This window comes from Euprymna scolopes, chromosome 27, assembly GCF_053919585.1.
Source record: "Euprymna scolopes isolate OS-2025 chromosome 27, ASM5391958v1, whole genome shotgun sequence".
Taxonomy (NCBI): Eukaryota; Metazoa; Mollusca; class Cephalopoda; order Sepiida; family Sepiolidae; genus Euprymna; species Euprymna scolopes.
In genome coordinates, this window is record NC_136508.1 from 92,399,826 (window position 1) to 92,426,361 (window position 26,536).

Genomic DNA, 26,536 nt, shown 5'->3' on the forward strand with positions numbered 1-26,536 from the left:
GAAGAAAAGATAAATCCTGAATTTTGCAAGAAACTAATCCAGTCTTGTGGTCGAAGATGCAGTGAGGTCATAAAGAATAAAGAGATGTTCACTAAATATTGAATGAATTTATTTTTTTAAAACATTTGCATTAAAAAAAAACATAAAGTTTCTATTTCGTTCCTTAACTTTTGGCCAGGATAAATCCACAGATATAATTTAAAACTAAAATATTTCTCAATATTGAATCGTATTTTTTTTAGTACTAGTTTATACACATTTGTTCTATTTGTTTATTCTGAGTATTTCAGAAAAATCCTTGTCCTAATTTTTGAAATATACATGAATAATTGTAATTTTTTTCCGTTCCTTATATTATGGCCGATACTGGATATATATATATATATATATATATATATATATATATATATATATATATATATATATATATATATATATATATATATAAATTTACATATGTGTATATATATTTAATGTGATGGTTGTGTAGTTCCAACGAGAGAAAAAAATGTATATTTAAAAGAATCAACAATTGTGGGTGTTTCAGCCTCTTTTCATTTTTTTAATTTTAAAATATTTTTATAACGCGTTTCAAGCTTTGTTGAGCTCTTTTCAGATATTTTCGCAAAAAAGTTTTTTTTTAAATTAGAGTTTGAAATGTTATTTTACATCTACTGATACTAAATGTGTTTTTCAGAGTGATGTGGTCTCCTACAGTCTGTCCCCAATATATATATATATATATATATATATATATATATATATATATATATATATATATGAAATTTATTTATACAAACATTGATGGCTACATATGTGCATACATGTTTCTGTAATCACCCACGTTGGGGGATTACGTCTTCAGGCCAAGAATTATGTAGCCATCAATGTTTGTATAAATAAATTTCATATACCTGCTCTGTTTAGTCATTGAGCACTCTTTGGTAGACGCATGTTGTTTCATTGGATGTACTTCTAGGAAACTAAACTCTACTGGCTAAATATATATATATATATATACAGAGAGAGAGAGAGAGAGGGAGAGACAGAGAGAGAGAGAATAACAAATTAATTCATCTTTATTAATAAAAAGTGTTCATTTTTAGTGGAAGTTTTTATAAAAACATTTTTTTTTATCTTTTATTATTTTCATCAATAATTACTCGAAATTTTCTGGATTTTTTTCAGATGCTGTGGACAAAGAAAACAGGCGAGTATATCAAACTAAAGAGATCAATTAAACGTTCTTAAGTCGATTTTTACATCTATTAACCTCATTTCCATAAGTAATTGCCGAAATAGCTTGTAGTTACCGGGCGTTAAGAACATGTCTTTAAATATGGAAAAAAAATGTGTATTTTACCAATGACGTATAATTAATGCTGGATTTCCCAGTTTTATTTACTCGCCGTACTTGCATGGCATTGTCCGGGAGTTTTTATTTTCATTTTTGTTTTTTGTCATTTTTTTAATCATGCTAAAAATTACAATTTTTTAAAAATTTCTTAAACTTTCAATCTTTTAATTAGTAAGTATTTGCTGAGAATAGAAAAAATACTTTCTATTCAACAATGTCATATTTAAATATTGCCACGTTTTATTGTGCTATAAATTGTGTTCTTTTATTTAATTTTTCTGTAAGTCATTTTTCATATTCAGGGTTTGGTGGTTCACGTTTTTTTTTTTCTCTTTAGTGTAACTTTAGATTAAATCTTTTTCTTTGCATCAAATCGCCGAATAGCAATCATTTAAGCGTTACATTTTGATAATTGAATATTTATTTAAAATTTATTTCGTAAGAAAATGATTGTTATTTTATGAAGATAATTGTTTTTTCTTTTCTAATTTTTAGGTCAACTTATGAGAATTACCGCAATTTACATGGTAATTTTTTCATTTACTTTTTACTTATTTGATTTATTCATCATTTTTTCTTCTTTCCATCTTTTCTTTCATTCTTCCTTATCACTTGTCTAAAATTCTTGCTGTGGCGAAACTAAGTTGTGTTTTCTATTCATAAACTATTCCACACTCACTAAATACCGGGACACCAAGCTGTAAGGTGGTGGTTAATACCCGATGGATCACTAGGTCGTCTGTCGTTTAAACAAACCACCTTTTCGTATGTTTTCTAATGCATGTTGTTACCTTATTTCGGCGTTGTTTTCCTTATAATCTTTTAACAGGAATATAACAGTGACGACAAAGAATTTCAACTCACAAAATACATTCAAATTTAAAATAACCCCAGGGTTCATATAACAAGGATTATTGAACACCAGAAACGCTCAGATGAAAGACAACAAGAACAACTAATGAAGGTAGAGGCCCAGCAATATGAAAATCAACAGCACATGCAAGAGTTGCTTACTAAAGCCATAAAAAAATAATACATCCACCGATAATAATACCGCATTTTCACAAGACTCAATATTGTGATTGACAATTTCTGCTATGGACCAGAAGAAGAGAAATTATTTTCAGCTTATTATCGAAGATCTGAGGATTTCTTTCGTATTGACTGCAAACAGTTGTCGAACCAGAAAAATGTTTGTTTGCTATTACGAAAACTAGAGACAGCTGAGCACAACAAGATTTTGGGTTTTATTTTGTCACATAAAGCTTCAGAGTTATCGTTTGCCGAGATCTTGGAACTTCTTGTTGGACAGATTTTAATTTGCAGAAAATGAAGATGATTTCGCAACTGATGTAGTAAATAAACATTGCAAGCTTTCAGACCTCAGTGCAGACAATTTAAAATTTTTAGTATTTGCTCAAGAACTGACTTCTTGTCGTATGCGGAAATTAGAAGGCATGTCCTTACAAAATTATAAAATAAATCATGCCTAACATTACATAACATAAGATTGCCAGAATATAGAAAATAATAAAAAAGACTCGATGGATATCGAATCTGGAGTCGTGCATATAAAATAAAGTAGACAGACAATTTAAAAACTAACAAGTTTAATATATCATGAGCTTTTTAATAGGAAAAGCCCCACCAAATCTGTAACCTATGCCGTGTCAGAGGATACCATAAGGACATCAAAATTATTGGAGTATCTTTCCTGATCTAATGCTTGTTGTTAAAAAAATGAGTGAATTTCTGGCCAGGACTATTAGTTTTATTTATAAGTTCATTAAATCTAGGGGGTTTTGCAAAATTAAGAACCTTATTTAAAATATAGGTGAAATAGATTGGTAGTAATTATTTATGTTGAATTTCATGCAACTTAGACTGTTTATCTTTGACGTCAATGAATCAGTTAGTCACTGAGTCAGAATTTTGTCAAAGAGGTAAACCTACTTTTTTCATCACAGAAGGTATAATTCTATCTAGGATTATTTTGCTTACAGCCCCAATATCAAAGCTAGTGGAGCAGATCAACCTAATAGTTGCGTTATCTTGGAAATTAGGTTTGTGGTCTTTTAGGGTAAATCCTGGGGTGCCTGGAGTTAATATTTCAGTAACGTTATGTATGTTCATAGCTTGTAGAAGAAGTTTAGCATCAGCATTGATCTTATCTAAAGTGTCAAGAGGTATGACCTTGTAAGCCTTATTGAGTTCTATTGAGGCTTTTATAAGCCGGGTATTCAAGCTTGAAGTAATTGTTTAGTTTGTCAGCTAGGACAAAAATATTTTTTTACTTTTTTTTACTTTTTTGTGCAAAATTATTAATTTTTCTAGAGACTGAATTAGGAGCGGTTTTGCTTTTTGAATTATATTCTCCTAACTAGATTAAACATGGAGTTTTCAAAATCAAGGTGAGGATTTTGTGTGGGGTGTATAATTGATTTAAGTCCGTAGAAATTAGCTGCTCTCCTTTCAATCTTTTTCTGCTCCATTTGGAAGTTGATTGGGGGTGATGGTTTTATGGATTCTGGTTGTGATTGAACAATTTTAGAATTGTGGGACTCGAAATTTTTCTTTGAATTTAGATCGTAGTGGTAAGTCTTCCATTTTACGTTTTCAAGAAGGAATTTAAAGCCTTCATGAATTTAAAAATGCAATCCTTCCTAGAGAGGATTGGGATTCTTTTTACAGATAGAGGGAGATATTCCTTGTTGGATGGGATCGAAATTCTCATCAACGAGCATAGAAGAAACAATCAATACAGAAGAAGAGAATTGTTTACTCGATATAATCAAAGGTAAACTTCAATGTAATATAAATATTAATATTTATATATTAATGAATTAATCCCAACCAAATAGAAAATAAAGGTTATTGTAAGAGAAAATAAACGAATTTAAAACTTTAAAATAAAATTTATTATCCGACAATTTTCTAAGTCCTTATTCTGCGGAGTTTCAATCTTGCTATTCTTCTCATCAGAGAACGGTAAGACATTAGGAAAGTATAATTATAGCGAGACTAAAATTTGCTGATTGATGCATTAGATGAAACAACGATTTGATATTTATTCATAAACTGTAAAAATGTCAGTTACCAAATATACATGAACCAAACGGAAAAGCCAAGTGCACAGTTTCCCAAGCATTACCTCCTATTAAAAGAGGAAGCACACTTTATATTTACTTAGTGGGGTGGGGGGACGAGACTAGAACCGCTTTTGTGGGGGGAAGGGGGGGGAAGAAGCCGAGTGCACAGTTTCCCAAGCATTACCTCCTACTAAAAAAAGATGCACACTTTATATTTACTTAGTGGGGTGGGGGAAGAGAATGACACCGCTTTTGTGGGGGAGGGGGGGGAATAGGCCGAGTGCACAGTTTCCCAAGCATTACCTCCTATTAAATCATCAGAGAACGGTAAGACATTAGGAAAGTATAATTATAGCGAGACTAAAATTTGCTGATTGATGCATTAGATGAAACAACGATTTGATATTTATTCATAAACTGTAAAAATGTCAGTTACCAAATATACATGAACCAAACGGAAAATGTAGGAAAAGAAAAAGACAAACCAGGAAGGAACGCATATCAACAAGATAAATTACTTTTATGCAGGTTTTGCCTGCTCTGAAATATATCTTTCAACCCGGATTTTTCGCATTTGGAAATTTAAACAATTGAACCTTAAGTTCTGGATTTTTTGTTTCTTTAAAGGAATTCTCTTTCACCTCTCAGAATACCAAGGAGGAAGTCATTACCAGGGTTGCAGAGTCAGATGGTGAAAGTCCGACTCCGACTCCTTGAATTCCTAGAATGCTGACTCCAATTCCTTTCATATCTTAGACTCCGACTCCCGACTCCTTGACCTCTATGTGGAAATCAATTCTGCAGATCCATATACTAGCCACCCACATCTATTCAGCATGCATAATTAATAATACTTACTTGTCATGTCTATCATTTTTTATGTTTAGCATTCACTTGTATGATAAATATACTCACATGTACACTCAACCAGCTTTATTCATTCATTTATTTGTTTTATTCACGTTAACCCCTAACAAGGCATATAACTACTTGGACGAAAAAGGCTACTTTTTTGGGACCATGTCTAGGAAAGATTAGCAAGATGTCGGTTTATGTTACATTTAAACTTCTGCATATCAGTACGACCAGGAAAGCTGGTAGCAGGAAAGAAATTCCAAAGTTTAGCTGTTCAAGGGAAGAGACTATTAGAATAGAAAGCGTTTTGGCATCTAGGGACTTCAACAGTGATTGCTTATTACTAAACGGGTTTGTTTGGGATATGTACACGATACAAGTGCAACGAGTTCATCAGAACACATTCCATTAAAACATGCACAGAGATGCAACATTGTGACGATGGGACAAGAGCTGAAGCTTAGTTGATAAAGTGGGACCAATTAGATTGATAACTTTCATTTGGAACCTATCCAAGATGCAGAGGCTAGTGGCAGATGCACCAGCCCAGATGTGGCAACAATACTCCATGCATGAGCGAATGGTGGCCTTGTAGAGGTATGGGATACTCTCAGGTGTGAGTAGTCTTCTAGCTTGATAGAGGGAACCCACCATTTTTGCATCAGTCTTTGCAATGTCCTCTGGGTATTTGTTCCAGTTCATATTGTGCACAAAGTAAAATATGGTAAAATAGTCCCAGAAAAGGAGTTTGAAGGTAGAATTCTCAGGTAGGATGTTATTTTTCATCGATATAGGCGGTTTGAGAAGCATTTTGTAATTGTTAAAGGAGAGCAGCTTAGTTTTACTAGCATTAAATATTACCATCCATTTGCATCCCCATTCAACTATGGTCTGGAGGTCATTTTCTAATGATTCTGCCATTGTCTTAGATTTATCTACATCTGTTCTTCCCTAATGCATGTTATAGAGCATTGTATCATCAGCAAATATACCCATCTCGGACACAATATTATCAGGGAGGTCGTTTTTGAATATCAGGAATAATAATGGTCCAAGGATCGACCCCTGAGACACTCCCGTGTTAATGTTATGCTGCTTGGATGTACGTCTATCAATGACAACATGTATGCTTCTATTGTCTAAGATGGATCTAATTATATTTGGTATACATCCAGTTATAACATACAATTTAATTTTCATTAGCAGCCCTTTGTGCCAGATTTTGTCAAAGGCCTTGGATGTATCAAGGGCTACAGCTGCGCCTCCACCCGCTTTATCTAGTACATGGTAAATGCATTCACAGATAAATGTTAAAATATATGCAGTAGAACGACATTGCCTGAATCCATACTGTTTGTCAGAGAGAAGATTTGCTTTTGCGAGGTGGTGAACTAGTGTTTGGTTAATTAAGGTCTCAAAGATTTTAGTGAAGAGGGGGAAGAGATTAATGGGGCGATAATTGAGAGGGTCTACCACAGAGGCCATCTTCCAGCTATTAGGGAAGCAAGATTCAGCCAGGCATTTATTGTAGATCTTGAAAAGTATGAGGGCTAGCTCAGTTAAACATTTATTAATTAGTATAGCAGAGATGAGATCAGGCCCACACGCTTTTGAGGTGTCTAAGTTTTTTATGATATTGCAGACATGAGAAGGGAGGATTTTTACATCATCTAATGTGGCTTCAGTCTACATAGGGAAATTTGGGAGGGAGTTATTTGTTTGCTCTAATGTGGAGTTAGAGGCAATCGTCAGGACAGCAGTTCTGCCTTGACCGTTACCGTGCATGCAACCTTCTGGTTGTTGCTCAGTGGAAGAATTACTGATTGTTCTGTATTCAGTACATTAGTATAGAGTTTTAAAAAATCATGCGTTCCTATCTTTGGCGATTCTATGTGTTCCCTGATTATTTCAGCATGCTTTCTTTTGGCTGTCACTATTTCTCTCTTACAATGATTTCTAGCATTTACGAATTTTGCCTATTTGTATTTGATTGATGACATACAAACTGGCAGAATGCATGCTGTCTTTGGCCCATAGCAGCCGCACAATCTGTAGTGAACCATGGGGGTGTGTGCGGCTTGCTATAATACTTCCGTGTGGGAACATGTGCTTCAATTCCCGCTTTGCACCATTCAGTTGACACACTGTTCAGCAGGAAGAGAGAAGATATCGGTTCATGGGGCATCTCGGATGTGTTCTTTAATTGTTTTCCAGTAAGCCCTGTTGTAGTACCTTGTGGTTTTGAGCAATGATTCCTCACCTTGAGGTTGGGATTTAAATGTGATGTCAACTGATACCACTAGGTGGTCTGCATTTCCAAGTTGACTGTGGGCGTTAGTCACACAAACCTCAGGTACTGTAGTGAGGAATATGTCTAGAAATGAAGCCTACTGAGGTTCACGATCTGGTAGGCCAGTTGGAAACATTACTGTCTATGGGAAATGGTCTATAGAGAAGCTATAAGTGGAGCGTCCAGCTGCATCTGTGTAACCTGAGAAATCAAACCAATTTTTATGGTGGACATTAAAGTCACCAAACGCATGTATTTGGGCATTACTATCCAAAGAAAGTGCTGCATCTATACTATCAGAGACATGATCGATTAAGGTAAAATCCTTACTTGAGAAAAAACGGCAGAGAAAATATAAGTAGCTAACGCAGTGATGAAATGTTAGTCGAAAGCACATAAAAGCCTGGTCATCTGATTCAAGATTTTTCTCTCTAGTTTAAGGGAGAGTGCTACGAATATAAACTCTAAGTGCATGCATACATCTATCCGAGTCCTTACGGCAAAGAGGGAGGTATCCTGTCATGTTAAAGTAGTTGGAGGGGATTGAAGTGTAAGTTTGTTTCATTTAATGCTAATATATCTGGGAAGTTTACTAAAATGTCAGACTCTACATCATCTAGATTACCCCTAAACCGATATTTGTGAAAGCGAGCCTCAAGGGTGGAGACAAATTGGTTTTGTTTTGGTGGTTGTCTGGTTTTATCGTGATATTTGTTTGGGTTGTCATTTAATTATGTTTTTATTTAATGTTAGTTATGGAGAAGAGTGTTGAGCAAAGTGGGCCTGTTTTGACGCCAAGTATATGCATACAGTGGTTCATTAGCCGAGTCTAGTCTAGAATGTGTGGTCTCATGAAAGTCAACCAGATATAGCAGCAGGGTCCCTTTCCATGTGCGACATGGCACTACAACTATCCTGATATTATACATCTGATGATAGAGCAGCCAGTCTAAGCATGACCAAAGAGTTAGGGCTCCTGTACTGTCAGTCGGAAACAGCAGCAAGCTGTCAATCAGTTACCCTCAACCTCTCAGACAAGACCGGCCCAAACAAGTCTAGTGAGCACAAGTAGCATGCAAGCAAATTTTCTCAGTTTCTGAGAGAAAGAGAGAAATTTAAAATAGGGAATACAGGAACGGAGTTCAATGTCCTAGTCAGGAAATAAGGCCAAGCACAGGGTGGCTCTGGTGAGTCCCTGGTATTGTATCTCTGGCCTGGCTAATAGGCAAAGAAGTGTGAAAGCTGGCGATGGGAAGAGCTTATCTATTCCTTAAGCAAGTTATGTTTGCAAGCCGGGAATTTGTTTGAGTCACCAGCTCAAGGAAGGTTGTCAACCATGACTCTCTCAGTTTTGTTATCAGAGATTTCTTTCTCTTAAATAGATGATCTGACAAGATCTATGCGTCTATCACACCAAAAAGATTAACCATGCACTTGGTTTCTACACCAGGTATTTCTGCGCCCCTACATGGATGAAGATATTGAGTATCTTACTTTAAAGTTTTTCTCTATTCTTCATAAATAAGCGCAGGATTGGAGATAGATTCCCCTCTAACATTTAAAATTTTATCTTTCAAGTACTGTGAGAAAACCAATCTGCTCTAGCAACTAATTTGTTTTAAAATAAGTGAATATGATATTAATAATTATTTGAATATGTAAGAGATTATAAAGCAAAGAAAACAAAAGAAATGGTGGAACTAGATCTACATAAAGAGGTTCCACACAACACAGATATATAGATGCACTTAACTTGGTGTTCTTCGAGTGACCCATGTTGGTCTAGCTAAAAGATCAGTGTCTCCACGTGGAATGAATTGGGGTGCAGAGATTAGCATTTATTTGAGAGAGGGAGGGAGAGAGGATCTGCCTTAAGAGCCAAATGTGTGCTTTGATTTTAATACTTCCTTCTTTTATTTAATTGAAACGATATAATTTCGATTTCTGTATTGATAATTTAAAACATAGAAATTCATTAACCAAAGCGGATAAATACAAAAAAAGAGATGCGTATTTCCAATTTTTCTATTGTGTATATATTGCTAACTATTACTAATATATTACATATATTGCTAACTATTACTAATATATTACATATATTGCTAACTATTACTAATATATTACATATATTGCTAACTATTACTAATATATTACATATATTGCTAACTATTACTAATATATTGCATATATTGCTAACTATTACTAATATATTAAATATATTGCTAACTATTACTAATATAATACATATATTGCTAACTATTACTAATATATTACATATATTGCTAACTATTACTAATATATTACATATATTGCTAACTATTACTAATATATTACATATATTGCTAACTATTACTAATATATTACATATATTGCTAACTATTACTAATATATTAAATATATTGCTAACTATTACTAATATAATACATATATTGCTAACTATTACTAATATATTACATATATTGCTAACTATTACTAATATATTACATATATTGCTAACTATTACTAATATATTACATATATTGCTAACTATTACTAATATATTACATATATTGCTAACTATTACTAATATATTACATATATTGCTAACTATTACTAATATATTACATATATTGCTAACTATTACTAATATATTAAATATATTGCTAACTATTACTAATATAATACATATATTGCTAACTATTACTAATATATTACATATATTGCTAACTATTACTAATATATTACATATATTGCTAACTATTACTAATATATTACATATATTGCTAACTATTACTAATATATTACATATATTGCTAACTATTACTAATATATTACATATATTGCTAACTATTACTAATATATTACATATATTGCTAACTATTACTAATATATTACATATATTGCTAACTATTACTAATATATTAAATATATTGCTAACTATTACTAATATAATACATATATTGCTAACTATTACTAATATATTACATATATTGCTAACTATTACTAATATATTACATATATTGCTAACTATTACTAATATATTACATATATTGCTAACTATTACTAATATATTACATATATTGTTAACTTTTACAAATATATTACATATATTGCTAACTATTACTAATATATTACATATATTGCTAACTATTACTAATATATTAAATATATTGCTAACTATTACTAATATAATACATATATTGCTAACTATTACTAATATATTACATATATTGCTAACTATTACTAATATATTACATATATTGCTAACTATTACTAATATATTACATATATTGCTAACTATTACTAATATATTACATATATTGCTAACTATTACTAATATATTACATATATTGTTAACTTTTACTAATATATTACATATATTGCTAACTATTACTAATATATTACATATATTGCTAACTATTACTAATATATTACATATATTGCTAACTATTACTAATATATTAAATATATTGCTAACTATTACTAATATATTACATATATTGCTAACTATTACTAATATATTACATATATTGCTAAATATTACTAATATATTACATATATTGCATACTATTACTAATATATTGCATATATTGCTAACTATTACTAATATATTGCATATATTGCTAACTATTACTAATATATTACATATATTGCTAACTATTACTAATATATTACATATATTGCTAACTATTACTAATATATTACATATATTGCTAACTATTACTAATATATTACATATATTGCTAACTATTACTAATATATTACATATATTGCTAACTATTACTAATATAATACATATATTGCTAACTATTACTAATATAATACATATATTGCTAATTATTACTAATATATTACATATATTGCTCACTATTACTAATATATTGCATATATTGCTAACTATTACTAATATATTGCATATATTGCTAACTATTACTAATATATTACATATATTGCTAACTATTACTAATATATTGCATATATTGCTAACTATTACTAATATATTACATATATTGCTAACTATTACTAATATTTAACATATATTGCTAACTATTACTAATATATTACATATATTGCTAACTATTACTAATATATTACATATATTGCTAACTATTACTAATATATTACATATATTGCTAACTATTACTAATATAATACATATATTGCTAACTATTACTAATATATTACATATATTGCTAACTATTACTAATATATTACATATATTGCTAACTATTACTAATATATTACATATATTGCTAACTATTACTAATATATTACATATATTGCTAACTATTACTAATATATTACATATATTGCTAACTATTACTAATATATTACATATATTGCTAACTGTTACTAATATATTACATATATATCTAACTATTACTAATATAATACATATATTTCTAACTATTACTAATATATTACATATATTGCTAACTATTACTAATATATTACATATATTGCTAACTATTACTAATATATTACATATATTGCTAACTATTACTAATATATTACATATATTGCTAACTATTACTAATATATTACATATATTGCTAACTATTACTAATATAATACATATATTGCTAACTATTACTAATATATTACATATATTGCTAACTATTACTAATATATTACATATATTGCTAACTATTACTAATATATTACATATATTGCTAACTATTACTAATATATTACAAACAAGATGACATGCGAGAAAAATCTGGGAAAATAGTTTCAAGTGGGTAGATAGTACGGAATATAGAAATGGAATAAAATAATACAATAAAATAAATTAATTTTTTAGCAATATCTATTTTAAAGGCAAATTAAGGGAAACATCTTTAGGCCATGGCATTTCGAAGCCAAACGCTTCTCTTCAGGAGAGGAAAGTAAAGACAAATATTATACAGAACAATTTTTAAAAAGATAATATTGCCTTTATGGAAAGAGGATCAAAGGCAAAACAGGAAGATGTACCGAAACTAAAGCCGATTCTAGGAATGCCAGCAATCACTGTAAAAGAGTAATAAAGAATGTGAGAGAGTTGTATGCTCAGTCCGTTAAGTCCAAAGTAGCTAAGCAGGGGCTTGGTTACCACCAGTTTTGGCAAATAACAAACAGGATCCTGAACAGAATAATGTGCTCTATCCCAACCATCATCAATGGACCTGAGGTAATCTCGTCAGCATCAGACTAAGCCAAACTCTTTGCCAAGAACTTTGCAACTAATTATACCCTATGCGACTAAGGCCGCCAACCCCTCGTATTTCCTCTTTTATCAGAAAACACACTATGCGACATATAAATATCTGTGTGATGTTGCCAAGCTAATCAAAAAACTTGATTCCAGTAAAGCAACTGACCCTGATGGCATTTCAATTATAGTGCTGAAAAAGCTTCAGCCAGAAACGGAGAAGTAGTAACATCTCAGCAAAAATAACCTTCTTAGTGACATGCAATATGGTTTCCGTTCTGCTAGATCTACAGCAGATGTGCTTACAGTTATATCTCATAGGATTAGGGAATCTCTCGACAGAGGCTTCCTTTCAAGGGCAATTGCTCTTGACATATCAAAGAACTTTGATAGAGTATGGCACTAAGGCCTACTTCAATAGATCTCCAGCTACGGTATAACTGGAAATGTTTTCTAAATTATTAAATCATTTCTCTCTGATAGGCTCACAAGAGTAGTGGTTGATGGGCAGAAATCAGAAGCTCACAGTATTAATGCCAGAGTCCGTCAGTTGCCCATCTTGGGCCCAACTCTCTTCCTGATCTGCATCAATAATCTTCCAAATCACATCCTAAGATAAATATGCTGACGACATTACCATCTATGTCAACACATCAAAGGCCGTAAATGACCAAGTTCTCTCTGATTCTCTCTCCTCTGATCTGGAGCAGGTGGTTCAATGGGGCTGGTTAATTTTAATGCATCTAAAACCAAGCTTTTATCTTTATATCATCAACGTTCTGATCTATCTGGCATCAATTTAAATGAATGGCTCTCGTCTTGGAGAGGCTCTATGTTTTGACAAGATTCTGGGCTGGAAAAATGGGATCCTTCCAGTACTCCAGTAGATATCTCACTGCTGATGCAATTCTAACCTAAGTAAGAGTCAGGTTCATCCACAGATGGAGTACTGTTGCCACATCTTGGCAGAAGCTGCTGGAAAACTCTAATCATGCTTCAACAAAATTCAAAATAGACTTCGTAACCTGGTAGGGGTGCCTTTTCTCTTCCCTGCAACCTCGTTCCCACAGAAGAGACGTTACGAGCCTGTCTTTACTCTATCACTATTTTCATGAGAGGTGGCTGTCTTAGCTCCAATCTCTGGTCGCCCCTCGCCAAACTTTCATAAAAAACACTCGTCTAGCTGAAACCACTATCAGTAATTTCCTCCACTCTTTTTCTGTGCCTAATCCTAAACGTAGATTCCATGAACAAAGCTTCTTTCTTAGAACTGCACGCCTGTGGAACTCTCTTCCATTTGCCTACTTTCCAGCTGACTACAATTTTATCATATTCAAGTCCAACATAAACAAATTCTTGATGAGCCATCCCCTTAAGTAATCCAATTTATCAAATTTCCACTATTAACGATTACTAGGATATTGTGCCATTGACTTCTGTACACTCATCAACCTGTATCCTCGAGTGACTTTTGGCCCCTGATAAGTAATGACTCCTATGTAAAAAAAAAAAGGAAAAGACTATAAAGTGCTATAGTGCCATGGATTGCTTCTTATAGATTTATGCCCATTATTTTTTGGGGGTGGGGGAGATAACATTGTAATTCCGGATCGATCCCGGCTAATCCAATTGCCAAATTGATTCAGTAACTGGATAACTTTCAGACTACAATCCGATTGCTATCCAATGTAATCCACAGTGATCACACTCAAAGACAGAATTTTCATTGATCATGTGTGATATCATAACCAAAACTAAAACAGCTGTCCAGACAGGATTTGCAGTGATCTGACAGACCAAAATATCTTGATGAAGTGGAAGCATTACAGTACAAAATATACTTATTTACTTATACTGCTTCCCTCTTTTTGGAAATCATAATTTATCATTCTATGACTAAGTGTAATGTTTAAATATAAGGCCTTTACTGGCCACATGTATATTGTTACTGATGTATGTTACTAAAATAACTGGCACAAATGTTATTTCTAAATGTCTGCTTTAAAGGGATAATGCTTTGCCTCCAAGACGCCTTCCTGTCTGTTTTGCATGATAAACATTAAAAATTCTTATACTCTTAAATCCTCCTCAAGTCCCTGTATATCTATATTGTATATTAATGCTGTATTCTTGTAAGTTATATTATCTCTCCTGTTTCAACTGGACAACAAACCAAACAGTTTGTGCCCAGATTATAAGTGATCTATATTAACTAGCAACTATATCTTACTTACATTTGATGGGATAAAGTACTGGTGATTATCTTTACTTGAAAACTAACACCTAAAGCAAATTATGAAACGTACCCTAACCCTTATACTATAATTTTCCAATTAGTCACTAATCCACAAACCATATTTGATCTTTTCTTAACCCTAGTAGATATTCAACTGGACAAAAAAAACAATTGCTCTTCTCCCCAAGCTGATATAAAATCACATACTTTGCACATACCTTGGAAGGAGGGTTTAGATTCCGGTCCTAAACTTTCGTAGGCTGACCTTTTCAAAATCGATAAATTCTAAACATCTATACATTTCTATTGCTAAGGGATACATTAGCTTAACCTATATTTATACTTTAAGAATATCTATGAAATAGATAACTAATAGCCACAGTTTGTGCCCAGATTATAAGTAATCTGTATTAACTAGCAACTATCTTTTTTTATTAGATGAGATAAAGTACTGGTGATTATCTTTACTTGAAAACTAACACCTATGTACCACGGCGCCTCCGCGTAGAGGTTGTTGTTGTTGTTGTTCTTCTTCGGTCGAGTGGTCAGCGTTGATCGTCTTTGGCGTTGACTCGTCGACAATCGTCCACCGGTCTGCCTTCGCTGTCCGCACGCAGGTTCCAGACAGCTCGAGTTCCTCCAGTGAAGTGACCATACACTGCCCCACCCCACGTTGTGTTCTTTTAAGTGTAAGGCAGCGACGTTTCACACCTGCAAGGAAAAAGGTTAAACACACGGACGACCGGAGACGCTGGCACAAAAGTAAAATAAAACAGAACGCTGTTTTATATATGTAGATAATAAAAGAAATCTTTATCCTGTGTTTTTTCAATGTTCAATAACTGCACAGTCGAACGAAGGGAGTGAGTGTGTAATTGGTAATATGGCGACTCGGCTGGGTTCCGATCTCAAGGCAGCTGGTCTTTGGAAAAATGATCGGCAACGATTAGGATGGTAAATTCGTTTCTCAATCTAACCGACCGGGAGGCTGGCTGACCAGTTCGAAAGTGCGCGCAGATCCGTAAAACGGGGTGTTTAAATAATAAAACCTTGCTTGGCAATTCCTTTCAAATGTCATTTTCTTGCCAAATTACATTACTCAAGGCTCTTATCGTATAAATCTGCTTAGGTAACCAAAACTCTCGGTACGGAGGGAAATTCCCTCTTAATGGTTATTTGCGTCATAACTCGAGGGGCGGTCCCCTCACCTCCAATTACCGTGGAGTCGATCCTCTTACTATTCCCAGTGACGTATGCTAGGGGCTGGTCCTGATTCTCCAACCACCTTGGAATTAATCCTCTCACTATTCCCAGTGACGTCACCCTGGCGTTTCTCTACTTCTTCACCTTAGATCCTCGGATATGTGGGTGAACGGCGGGGTCTATATTAATACTAATTAATATTTCTTTATCTATTTCCGCAAGGAAATACAGTTTCTCCAAACAACATTATTCAGTGGCCGCCATGTGGCCATTACCTGTCAACACGCGTCGGCTTATTGTAACTTCTGGCCGACAATCTTTTCCTAAAATATCTTTCTCAAAACAACATTGTCGCAATGGCTCTTCTCCGGGCCATTAATTATATCAACACGGGAACATATGTCCCAGAAAAACGGAAAAAAGTCCCTTTTTCAAAACAGCCATTATCTATAATTTTGGCCAACTCAGCATCTGTCTCGTCAAATTCTATTTCCTCGGTCATCCATCTCAACTTCTTATCAATACGGGAACATACGTCCCAGGAAAAACGAAAGTCTTTTCAAACAGTCATTATCTATGAATTTGGCTAATTCAGTATTTGTCTCGTCAAATTCTTTTTTCTCGGCCATTCATTTCAATTTCTTATCTTATTTTATTTACCCAGGATCGGCAATGGCTACCGCCATCCAAATCTGTTCTGTACCTAGTAACCCAGCCAAGTACTTACGGTCTGTTAACTCTTTCAGACCAGAGTCCTATCCTAATATTGTCACATCACTCCCCTTCATTTTTGTCAATTAGCCATAATTGACACAACAATCAAATTACAATGCTTGTCAATATCCAATTCATGCAAAAAAGTTCTCAATGAGTAATTGTCCTGTATATTTTTTTTCAATGTCTCCACATGCAAGATCAGAGGCTCTCAACACCTCTTACTAATTACTCTGATTACCAATGGTTATCCATCATGCATTATCTGGCTCTTTTAAGTCTTTTCTCTTTTTTTTCAAAAGGGTTTCGCATGCAAGATCAGAGGCTCTCAACACCTCTTACTAATTATTGCAACTGTTCACCACTCAGGGTCTGTCTCTTTTAGTTGCTTTGTCTTTTTCAATTGTCTTTCTCGAATCAGGGGTGGTCACAATTCCACCCGAAGATTTAATTTCCACTTCTTCTGCATTCTTTTCAAATAGAACACCAATTGTCTCCCCTGTTCCACCCAGGAGAGCACTCGCAATCGCCCTGCGTTTTATCATTAATTCTCTATGCTTCATTAGTGCTCGTACCACTAATATTACCAGGATTATAATAATCAAAGTTCCAATCACGGCCGACCAACTCAACAAGATATTGGTACCACCAATCCAGCCTATACTGGTTTTTCCTACAGTATTCAATTTATCTCTTAATTGTTCAAATCCCATCTTCTCTATAGGCTTCAGTATTTCGGCAATCTTACTCAATGTTGCATCAGGGAATCTTTTTACTATCGGTTCCCACAATTCTGCCCAACCACTGAGATTATTTCCCATTAATTTCCCAAAGGACTTTTCCCTTTCAAACTTCTCCTCAGCTTGGTAATAAGGTGGGAGAGACATGGACGTTCCAAATGCAGAACAACCTAATGGCAACTCTACCATTGTTAATGGGGGCATCGCCCTTATTGTTCTCGTAGTCTTACCCTTACAAACCATAGATAATTCTATTTCTCCCTGGGTTGCTACCGCCCAGACTCCATCCGATACACTAATTGCTTGTGGTAATACCACATCAGCCAAGATTTCCACTTGACAATTCCTCCTAATGCCCTCCTTATCTCCCTTAAACAGTTCTAACACACATAATTCATAATTACCAGCCACATATATGGGGCTGGTAGAAGTACAAGTCTTCAATGCATCAGCGCTGCATTGGCTTGCTTCTCTCTCAGGTAACATCATGAACTTAGTCCTTGCCAAGTTCAAAGCTATGTACTCAGTTTCCAACCTATATCTTGCCACAGCCCCCAGCTTCTGGTCTGCTTTAGGATAGGGAATGGGAAGATTTATTATCTGATATATTTCGAACGTACTGTCTCTATCCAATAACGGAACTGACATTACTATTATTAGCTTCTCGTTTTCTATCAGGGTCACACAACCCAATGCATTATAGTATTTCCATAACTCCTCTGTAGGATCTACAGGTAAACGTAAATGATGAGGTAGTTCGGTCTGTATTTTTATCAGTATTGCCTTCAGATAGCTTGGGGTCACTATACTAGGTGATAGATGCCCCAAGGATAGTGAATCTAACTGGGCTCTAACATGCTCTAATAGGGTTATCAATGACTGGCTAGTTTGTCGCACCCTAGCTGTAATTGACAACAATTGGAAATACTGCTGCATAAAACTGCTTACCTCTTGCAATTCCGATTTCATTGACTCAGTAATATTAGATAATTGTCCTTGTAACTCTCGTAGATTTCTCGTTAACCAATTTATGTGTACTCGGTTTTTGGCTAATTCCATTCTCGTGACATTTAATATCGATACGCTATCTCTAGCCACCTGAGCTAAAGTTTTCTGATTCTTTTCCTCATCAAGCAACTTTCGCCTGATAGTTTTCACATCATCCTCAGATACTGTGCCGAATAACACACTTAACGCTTTTCCCACTATAGGAATTACTGCCCTCTTCGATCTAGCTTGTAACAGCCCAATGCTTTTTAGATACAAATTCATCCCCTTCCATTGATATTCCATAACCCTAGCTTCTTGCTCTAAGGAAGATAATAGCTTCATGTACCCTTCCTCCTGTACATAGTTACTGACTACTCGTGCTCTGGCCTTATCCAGTGCAATGATCTCATCTTTTAACCCGTCCAACAGCATCCTGTAAGGTTTAAGGTCCACCACTAAGGTAATCAGCCACTTCGACCTGGTAATTATGACTTCACTAACTTTCTTAAAGATAGTATTTCGTTCATTCCTCCACGCATTTGCCGAGCAAATCGCAATCACAATCATCAGCAAAATTCTTCGGTCCATTCCTGCAACGAGATGCAAGAACAATTCATTCTTCACTTGCGTACACCTTTTTTCTTTTTTTCTTTATTAAGTGTTTGTCCTTCCCTAGCCAGCTAAAATTCTCTATAACACAGGTAATTTATTTCGAGACAAAGTCAAGGACCAGATGAGATCCACCACGCCCGAAGCAAAATGAATAGAGGGGCCCTCTCCACCCACCAGCCTATCCGAGCACCGCCAACCCCAACCGATCCAAGACACGTCTACTTTGCAATACCTCCTCACTCAATCTAATTTTGGGGGCTCAGCATTCTTGGCTCCCCTCAACCGATATTTAATGGGTATCTCTTTTTCTTTCTGCCACCTCTCACGAAGTTGGGCAAGAGGTATCTCATCCTCTGACTCCCAATCACTTCCACTGGTTCTATCTCCAGCAATTGACATCAGCGGCTGTTCATCGACTTCTCTCTTATGAATGGGAGTCCTATAGGGCTTTAACCTTATAGGCTGATTATTTCCCGTATCAATTTTCATTGAGACAGTCTGAGTCTGTCCCAATTCTTTATCATCATTAGCCACCACATCTCGATTTCTTTTTAACAGATCTCTCACTCTATTTCGATATCTCTCAGGCACTATTATCTCCTCGTCCCTAAGTTCTGTCAATTCTTTTCTTTCCTTCCTGTCCCACCGTATTTGACTAACGTTACGTAGTGGTAAGGCGTACCCCATCTCCTCACCCTTCAGTATTTTTACGGTTTTACCGGACGTATTAGCTATCAGCACAGGGATTATCTCCTCCCCCTGCACTACTGATTCACACAGCATTATTCCTTCTTCATTATCACGGTATTTATCTACAGGTATTATTTGATGGGTCTCACCATCCAACCCCATACCCCTTATCTGACCTTCACAGGATACCACCACCCTCGGGGGTATCTTTGTATCTTTGTTCGCTACTACCACCAGAGTACCAATTTCCTGTCCTCCCAAAGGAACTTCCACCTTATCCAAAATTAGCTTTGCTGGTTCAAACTCCAGCCGAGCTCTTCGGGCTTTCAACCAATCCTCTCCTAGGATTAATTCTTCACACACATCTGGAGCCACATACAGGGTGTGATCAACTTCTACACCCCCTACCTTTATGGGACATAATATCCTCCCATCTAGCCTCATCTGGCTGCCATCGGCCTGGCTCACATCCAGATCGGGTTGTAACAGAGTCCGTTTAACTCTCAACCTCTTTATCACCTCACTATTCACTAGTGAGACTGAAGCGCCCGTATCGATCAAGGCCTTTACTTTAAGACCTTGAACATAGGCTTCACAACTTAATTCGCTCAGCTCTGTCAGTGCCGAATAGACCGTTGCTCTATTCTTCCTTTTCCTAGATTTCCACACACGCGACATAGGAGCTGGCAATAAGAGTTTCTCCCAATTTTCCTTTTCACGGCAAGTCTTTTTCAAGTGACCCACTCCTCGACACAGCCAACATCTCTTTCTTTTGCAAACTCTGGCTACGTGGTCAGTCTGACCACAAGACCAACACTTTCTAATTGTATTACACTGGGCTACCCTCCCTTTTAGTTCCGAGGGGGCAGCCCCTTCCCGTTTCCCTGGTTTCTCTGTTTAGAGAGGGGCTTAATTGAGGAAGGCTCTTTCCTTCTCTCAGGGGGTCTGTCTAATGGTCTTCCTCCTCCATTGTCCCTCGATGGACACTCCATGGAGCGATGACCCTCTCCCCGACACTGCCAACATATCAGTCCGGAGCGTCTCTGGGGTGGATCATGGAACCCACGCCATCTTGACCGATTCTGGCGCCTTGGGTCAGCCTCTTCCTCCCAATTTTCCTGCCGCCTATATCCCACTCCCCTCCCTACTGGAGGTCTGTAAACTTTCTGCCTTTCTTTTGGGGTTTTCCTTGCCCCTGATCCCCCATCACGTGCCCTCTCTATCACACTCACACTCTGTCTGGCCATCTGTACACACCTGGCTACATCGTCAGGTCTATCCTTTAAGACCTCTCTCTTGATGTCCTCATCTAAGAGGGCATCTATAAAACAGTCAGCCATCCGGGTCTGAAGCACAGGCTTCGCCCGGATTTCATCTTCAGGGAAGGCCAACAGTGTCAATCCCTTGATTCTTTCGGCCAGTTCGGCAAACGATTCTCCCTCTCGTTGCCTAACCTGCCCCAGGCTCCTCATGGCCTGAATTGCGGACGGCTCTCCCGCATATTCCATTTTTAGTTTTTCTTGAAGCTGAGTCCAGGTTATCCCTGGATCCTCACTCAACTCCTTGTCTATAAAATCGGACACTAACCCCTCTGCTGTCTCAAATGCCAGCAGAACCAACTCTCTTCCCGACAGACTATACACTATCTCTTTTTTTCTAATGGCCTTTAGCCAATCGTTCAACTTCAACGGGTCCCCTCCAAACGAAGGCATTCTCACATTCGTTAGTATCGTCTTAAACTCCCTGGTTATTTCCTCCACCCCAGGCACATCTGTCTCTATCGATCCGTCCCTACTCATTGTTCCTATAAGATTCCCTTAGCAACAATATCCAAAACAACAAACAATAAGACCTTCAATTCGCAATAATAATAATAAAAAAAACAACAAAATTTTCCTAACAACAATAATCAAAAAGAAACAACACTATTTTCTCAATAGCTGGAAAAAAAACAAACAAACAAGCGACAAGGCACGGCGAGCTCTATCCCAGATGAAACAAAAATAATAACAAAAAAAAATAATCAAAAGGGGAAACCAAAAGGTGTCCTACCTGTCGCTGTTCTCTTGTGGCTGGTGTTCCTCACGTGCTGAGTCGCTTCACGGTTGAATGTCTCAAGTGTTGATTCGAATTCTCTGACTGTTTCGCGTCGGATTCCCCCAAGGGTCGAATCCTGGTTCATAACGGCACCAATATGTACCACGGCGCCTCCGCGTAGAGGTTGTTATTGTTGTTCTTCTTCGGTCGAGTGGTCAGCGTTGATCGTCTTTGGCGTTGACTCGTCGACAATCGTCCACCGGTCTACCTTCGCTGTCCGCACGCAGGTTCCAGACAGCTCGAGTTCCTCCAGTGAAGTGACCATACACTGCCCCACCCCACGTTGTGTTCTTTTAAGTGTAAGGCAGCAACGTTTCACACCTGCAAGGAAAAAGGTTAAACACACGGACGACCGGAGACGCTGGCACAAAAGTAAAATAAAACAGAACGCTGTTTTATATATGTAGATAATAAAAGAAATCTTTATCCTGTGTTTTTTCAATGTTCAATAACTGCACAGTCGAACGAAGGGAGTGAGTGTGTAATTGGTAATATGGCGACTCGGCTGGGTTCCGATCTCAAGGCAGCTGGTCTTTGGAAAAATGATCGGCAACGATTAGGATGGTAAATTCGTTTCTCAATCTAACCGACCGGGAGGCTGGCTGACCAGTTCGAAAGTGCGCGCAGATCCGTAAAACGGGGTGTTTAAATAATAAAACCTTGCTTGGCAATTCCTTTCAAATGTCATTTTCTTGCCAAATTACATTACTCAAGGCTCTTATCGTATAAATCTGCTTAGGTAACCAAAACTCTCGGTACGGAGGGAAATTCCCTCTTAATGGTTATTTGCGTCATAACTCGAGGGGCGGTCCCCTCACCTCCAATTACCGTGGAGTCGATCCTCTTACTATTCCCAGTGACGTATGCTAGGGGCTGGTCCTGATTCTCCAACCACCTTGGAATTAATCCTCTCACTATTCCCAGTGACGTCACCCTGGCGTTTCTCTACTTCTTCACCTTAGATCCTCGGATATGTGGGTGAACGGCGGGGTCTATATTAATACTAATTAATATTTCTTTATCTATTTCCGCAAGGAAATACAGTTTCTCCAAACAACATTATTCAGTGGCCGCCATGTGGCCATTACCTGTCAACACGCGTCGGCTTATTGTAACTTCTGGCCGACAATCTTTTCCTAAAATATCTTTCTCAAAACAACATTGTCGCAATGGCTCTTCTCCGGGCCATTAATTATATCAACACGGGAACATATGTCCCAGAAAAACGGAAAAAAGTCCCTTTTTCAAAACAGCCATTATCTATAATTTTGGCCAACTCAGCATCTGTCTCGTCAAATTCTATTTCCTCGGTCATCCATCTCAACTTCTTATCAATACGGGAACATACGTCCCAGGAAAAACGAAAGTCTTTTCAAACAGTCATTATCTATGAATTTGGCTAATTCAGCATTTGTCTCGTCAAATTCTTTTTCCTCGGCCATTCATTTCAATTTCTTATCTTATTTTATTTACCCAGGATCGGCAATGGCTACCGCCATCCAAATCTGTTCTGTACCTAGTAACCCAGCCAAGTACTTACGGTCTGTTAACTCTTTCAGACCAGAGTCCTATCCTAATATTGTCACACCTAAACCACATTTCGAAACGTACCCTAACCCTTATACTATAATTTTCCAATTAGTCACTAATCCACAAACCATATTTGATCTTTTCTTAACCCTAGTAGATATTCATCTTTAATCTACACCCCATACTCATACATACCTCCTTTAAAAACGTAACCAATCTTAATCCTATTCTGAGGAGTGTAACTTCAAAGCAGATATTAATTCTTTGATACTAATTCTATCAATCCTAACTATCCATGCAGGAGCATAGAAATACCTTGATTTGAAACCAGGTGCAGGGAAAACACTCTCAGTGCTGATGGACCAGTAGATCTGGCTAGGTCATCCATCTAGGATAAGGAAAACTTCGATTTGTAAACCTGTACTACTGACCTCATACGTCTTGGCACCAAATAGGGGAGGGAGGCCTCCTCATTCCTGGACGACAACGTCCCTAGAGCTGGTGACTTGATCAAATCATTGGTTTGCAAACCTAAATTGCTTAAGGAGTAGATAGACTCGGCCTATCTATACTCCATACTCTATCTTTGCCTATTAGCTAGGAGCAGACGTGTGGCCACAAGGACTCATTAGAGACGCCCAGTGCTTAGCTTTGTTTCCTGACTAGGGCAATGAATGCCGTCCCCTACATTTGCTTTATTCCTGTACCTGGGCATCTTTAAAGTGCTTATTTACCATATATGCTAACATGATTGGACTGGGCCACTCCTGTCGGACAGGTTTGAGGGTATCGGTTTGACAGTTGCTGGTTGCTGTTTCCAACTGACAGTACAGGAGTCCTAACTCTTTGATAGCATTTAGAGTGACTGTTCTATCATCAGTTGTGTAATATCGGGATATTTGTAGTACCATGTCATGCATGGAAAAGCACCCTGCACTCATCTCTGGTGGGCATTCCTGAGGCTACATTCCTGTGGGTGAGGAGCCAACTGATGGTCTACTCGTGTTGTATGATGGTGGCTATGCACATCCGTTTTTCTTAGCATCTCAATCTAGATCTGAAACTAAGAAATAGAATGAAATGACAGTTCAATCCAAAAAAATGTTCAACCCAGACACACACTCACGCCTTCTCCCTTGAGGCTTGCATTTACACATATCCGAGGACTTAGAACTAACTTAGATGATGTAGAATCATTTCTTCTAGCAAACTCCCCGGATATCTTAGCACTAAGTGAAACTAATTTGCACTCCTCCATCCCCTCTAACATCTTTAACGTCTGATTATCTTCCACTTTGTTGTAAGGACTTTAACAGGAACGGACTTGGAGTTTATATTTTTAACACCCTTCCCATGTCTTGGAAATCCAAACTAGAATCAGGTGACCAGGTCTTCATATGCTTTAAACTAAATTTACAGCATAGCATTATCTACCTGTATTTTCTTTATTGCTCTCCATCAACCCAGGACTTAACTATAATCAATCATGTCTCTAACAGCATAGATCTAGCACTCTCCCTTGACACTAGCGCCCAAATACATGTATTTAGTGACTCTAACGCCCAACACAGAAATTTGCTTGGCTTCTCTAACTACACTAACACAGCTAGTAGCATCATCCATAACTTTGTTATATCCCATTCCTTGACACAGACAGTAACATTCCCAACCCATTTCCCAGATCGCCAGGACCAGCAAGCCTCATTTGTGGATCTATTTCTGACAAGAGATCCTGAGGATTGTGTAACAAATGCTGATTGCCCACTCAGGAATGCTGATCATGCTGTGATAATGATAGAATCACTCTAAACTCTCGACCTCAAGTTGAAGAGCCATTGCTCAAAACAACAACGTACTAAAATAAGGCTGACTGGGATGCCATTAGAGATCACATCAGAGACGCCCCATGGGGAAATATCTTTTCTCTTCCGGCAGAATAGTGCACAAATGAGACTACTGAATGGTTCAAAGCAGCAATTGAAGCACATGTTCCTACACGGAAGTTCTATAGTAAACCCCACTCTCCCCAATGGTTTACTTCTACTTGCGCAGCTACCATTGCCCAGAGTCAACAATACATACAATAGATTTATCCGGCATAAGTCCTGTACAAACAAAGTATATAGAAGCTAGAAGTAAATGTAAGAAAGAAGTAGCGACAGTTAAGAGTGAATATACTGAAACCACCAGGAAACGCATTGAAGCGCAGAAATTAGGAACTCATGATTTCTGGAAAATCTACAATAGTGTAGTAAATAATGGGCAAGCAACAATACCCCCACTATCCATGAGGTTGTTTGCACAGCAACTGAGAAGGCTAACATGTATGCCCGTTATTGGACCCAGCAAACCATTCCCTCCCTGATTTTCCTCTGTGGACAGAAACCACACCAGATGATCTGAAACCCCTTTTCAAGTACACGATATCAAAAAACCTCAAAAGCATGTGGACCGCATCTCATCCTGGCAGTGCTTTTAAAAAATGCTCCATTGAGTTTAGAGAGAACTGGAGCAACCTTGCTAAACTCGCTACATAATACCCCTGTAGTTTATGTCCCTGATAGTAGCCCCCTACATCAAAGTGGCAATGTGCCTTGTTTGGTTAGAAAATGTAATTTAAAAAAAAACTGGTAAAACCAAACAGGAAAACCATGTAAAAAAATAAATTCATTGGACTTAAGGAGTCGGAATCGGATAAAAATATCCGACTCCGACTCCTTGTACTTTTGAAAATCCGACTCCGACTCCAGCTAAAACCTCCGACTCCTTCCGACTCCAACTCTAACTCCGCAACCCTGGTCATTACCCATGCTAAAATGTTATTCCTGGTTTGTCTTTTTCTTGTCCACTGTAATTAGATAAAACAACAATTTTTGATATTTATTCATAAATTGTAAAAAATGTCAGTTAATAAATAAATAAATATATATATATATACACATATATAAATAAATAAATAT

General features: G+C 36.5%; 1 protein-coding gene across 1 annotated transcript in view; it reads left to right on the forward strand.

The window, feature by feature from the left end:
* The window catches only part of LOC145248744 (uncharacterized), a 164,968-nt gene that overhangs the window by 124,889 nt on the left and 13,543 nt on the right, over positions 1–26,536 (forward strand). The window contains exons 10-11 of the mRNA XM_080110390.1: positions 1,189–1,210; positions 1,853–1,884. Of these exons, the coding sequence (XP_079966516.1) occupies positions 1,189–1,210; positions 1,853–1,884 (54 nt within the window). The remainder of the gene's footprint in view (positions 1–1,188; positions 1,211–1,852; positions 1,885–26,536) is intronic.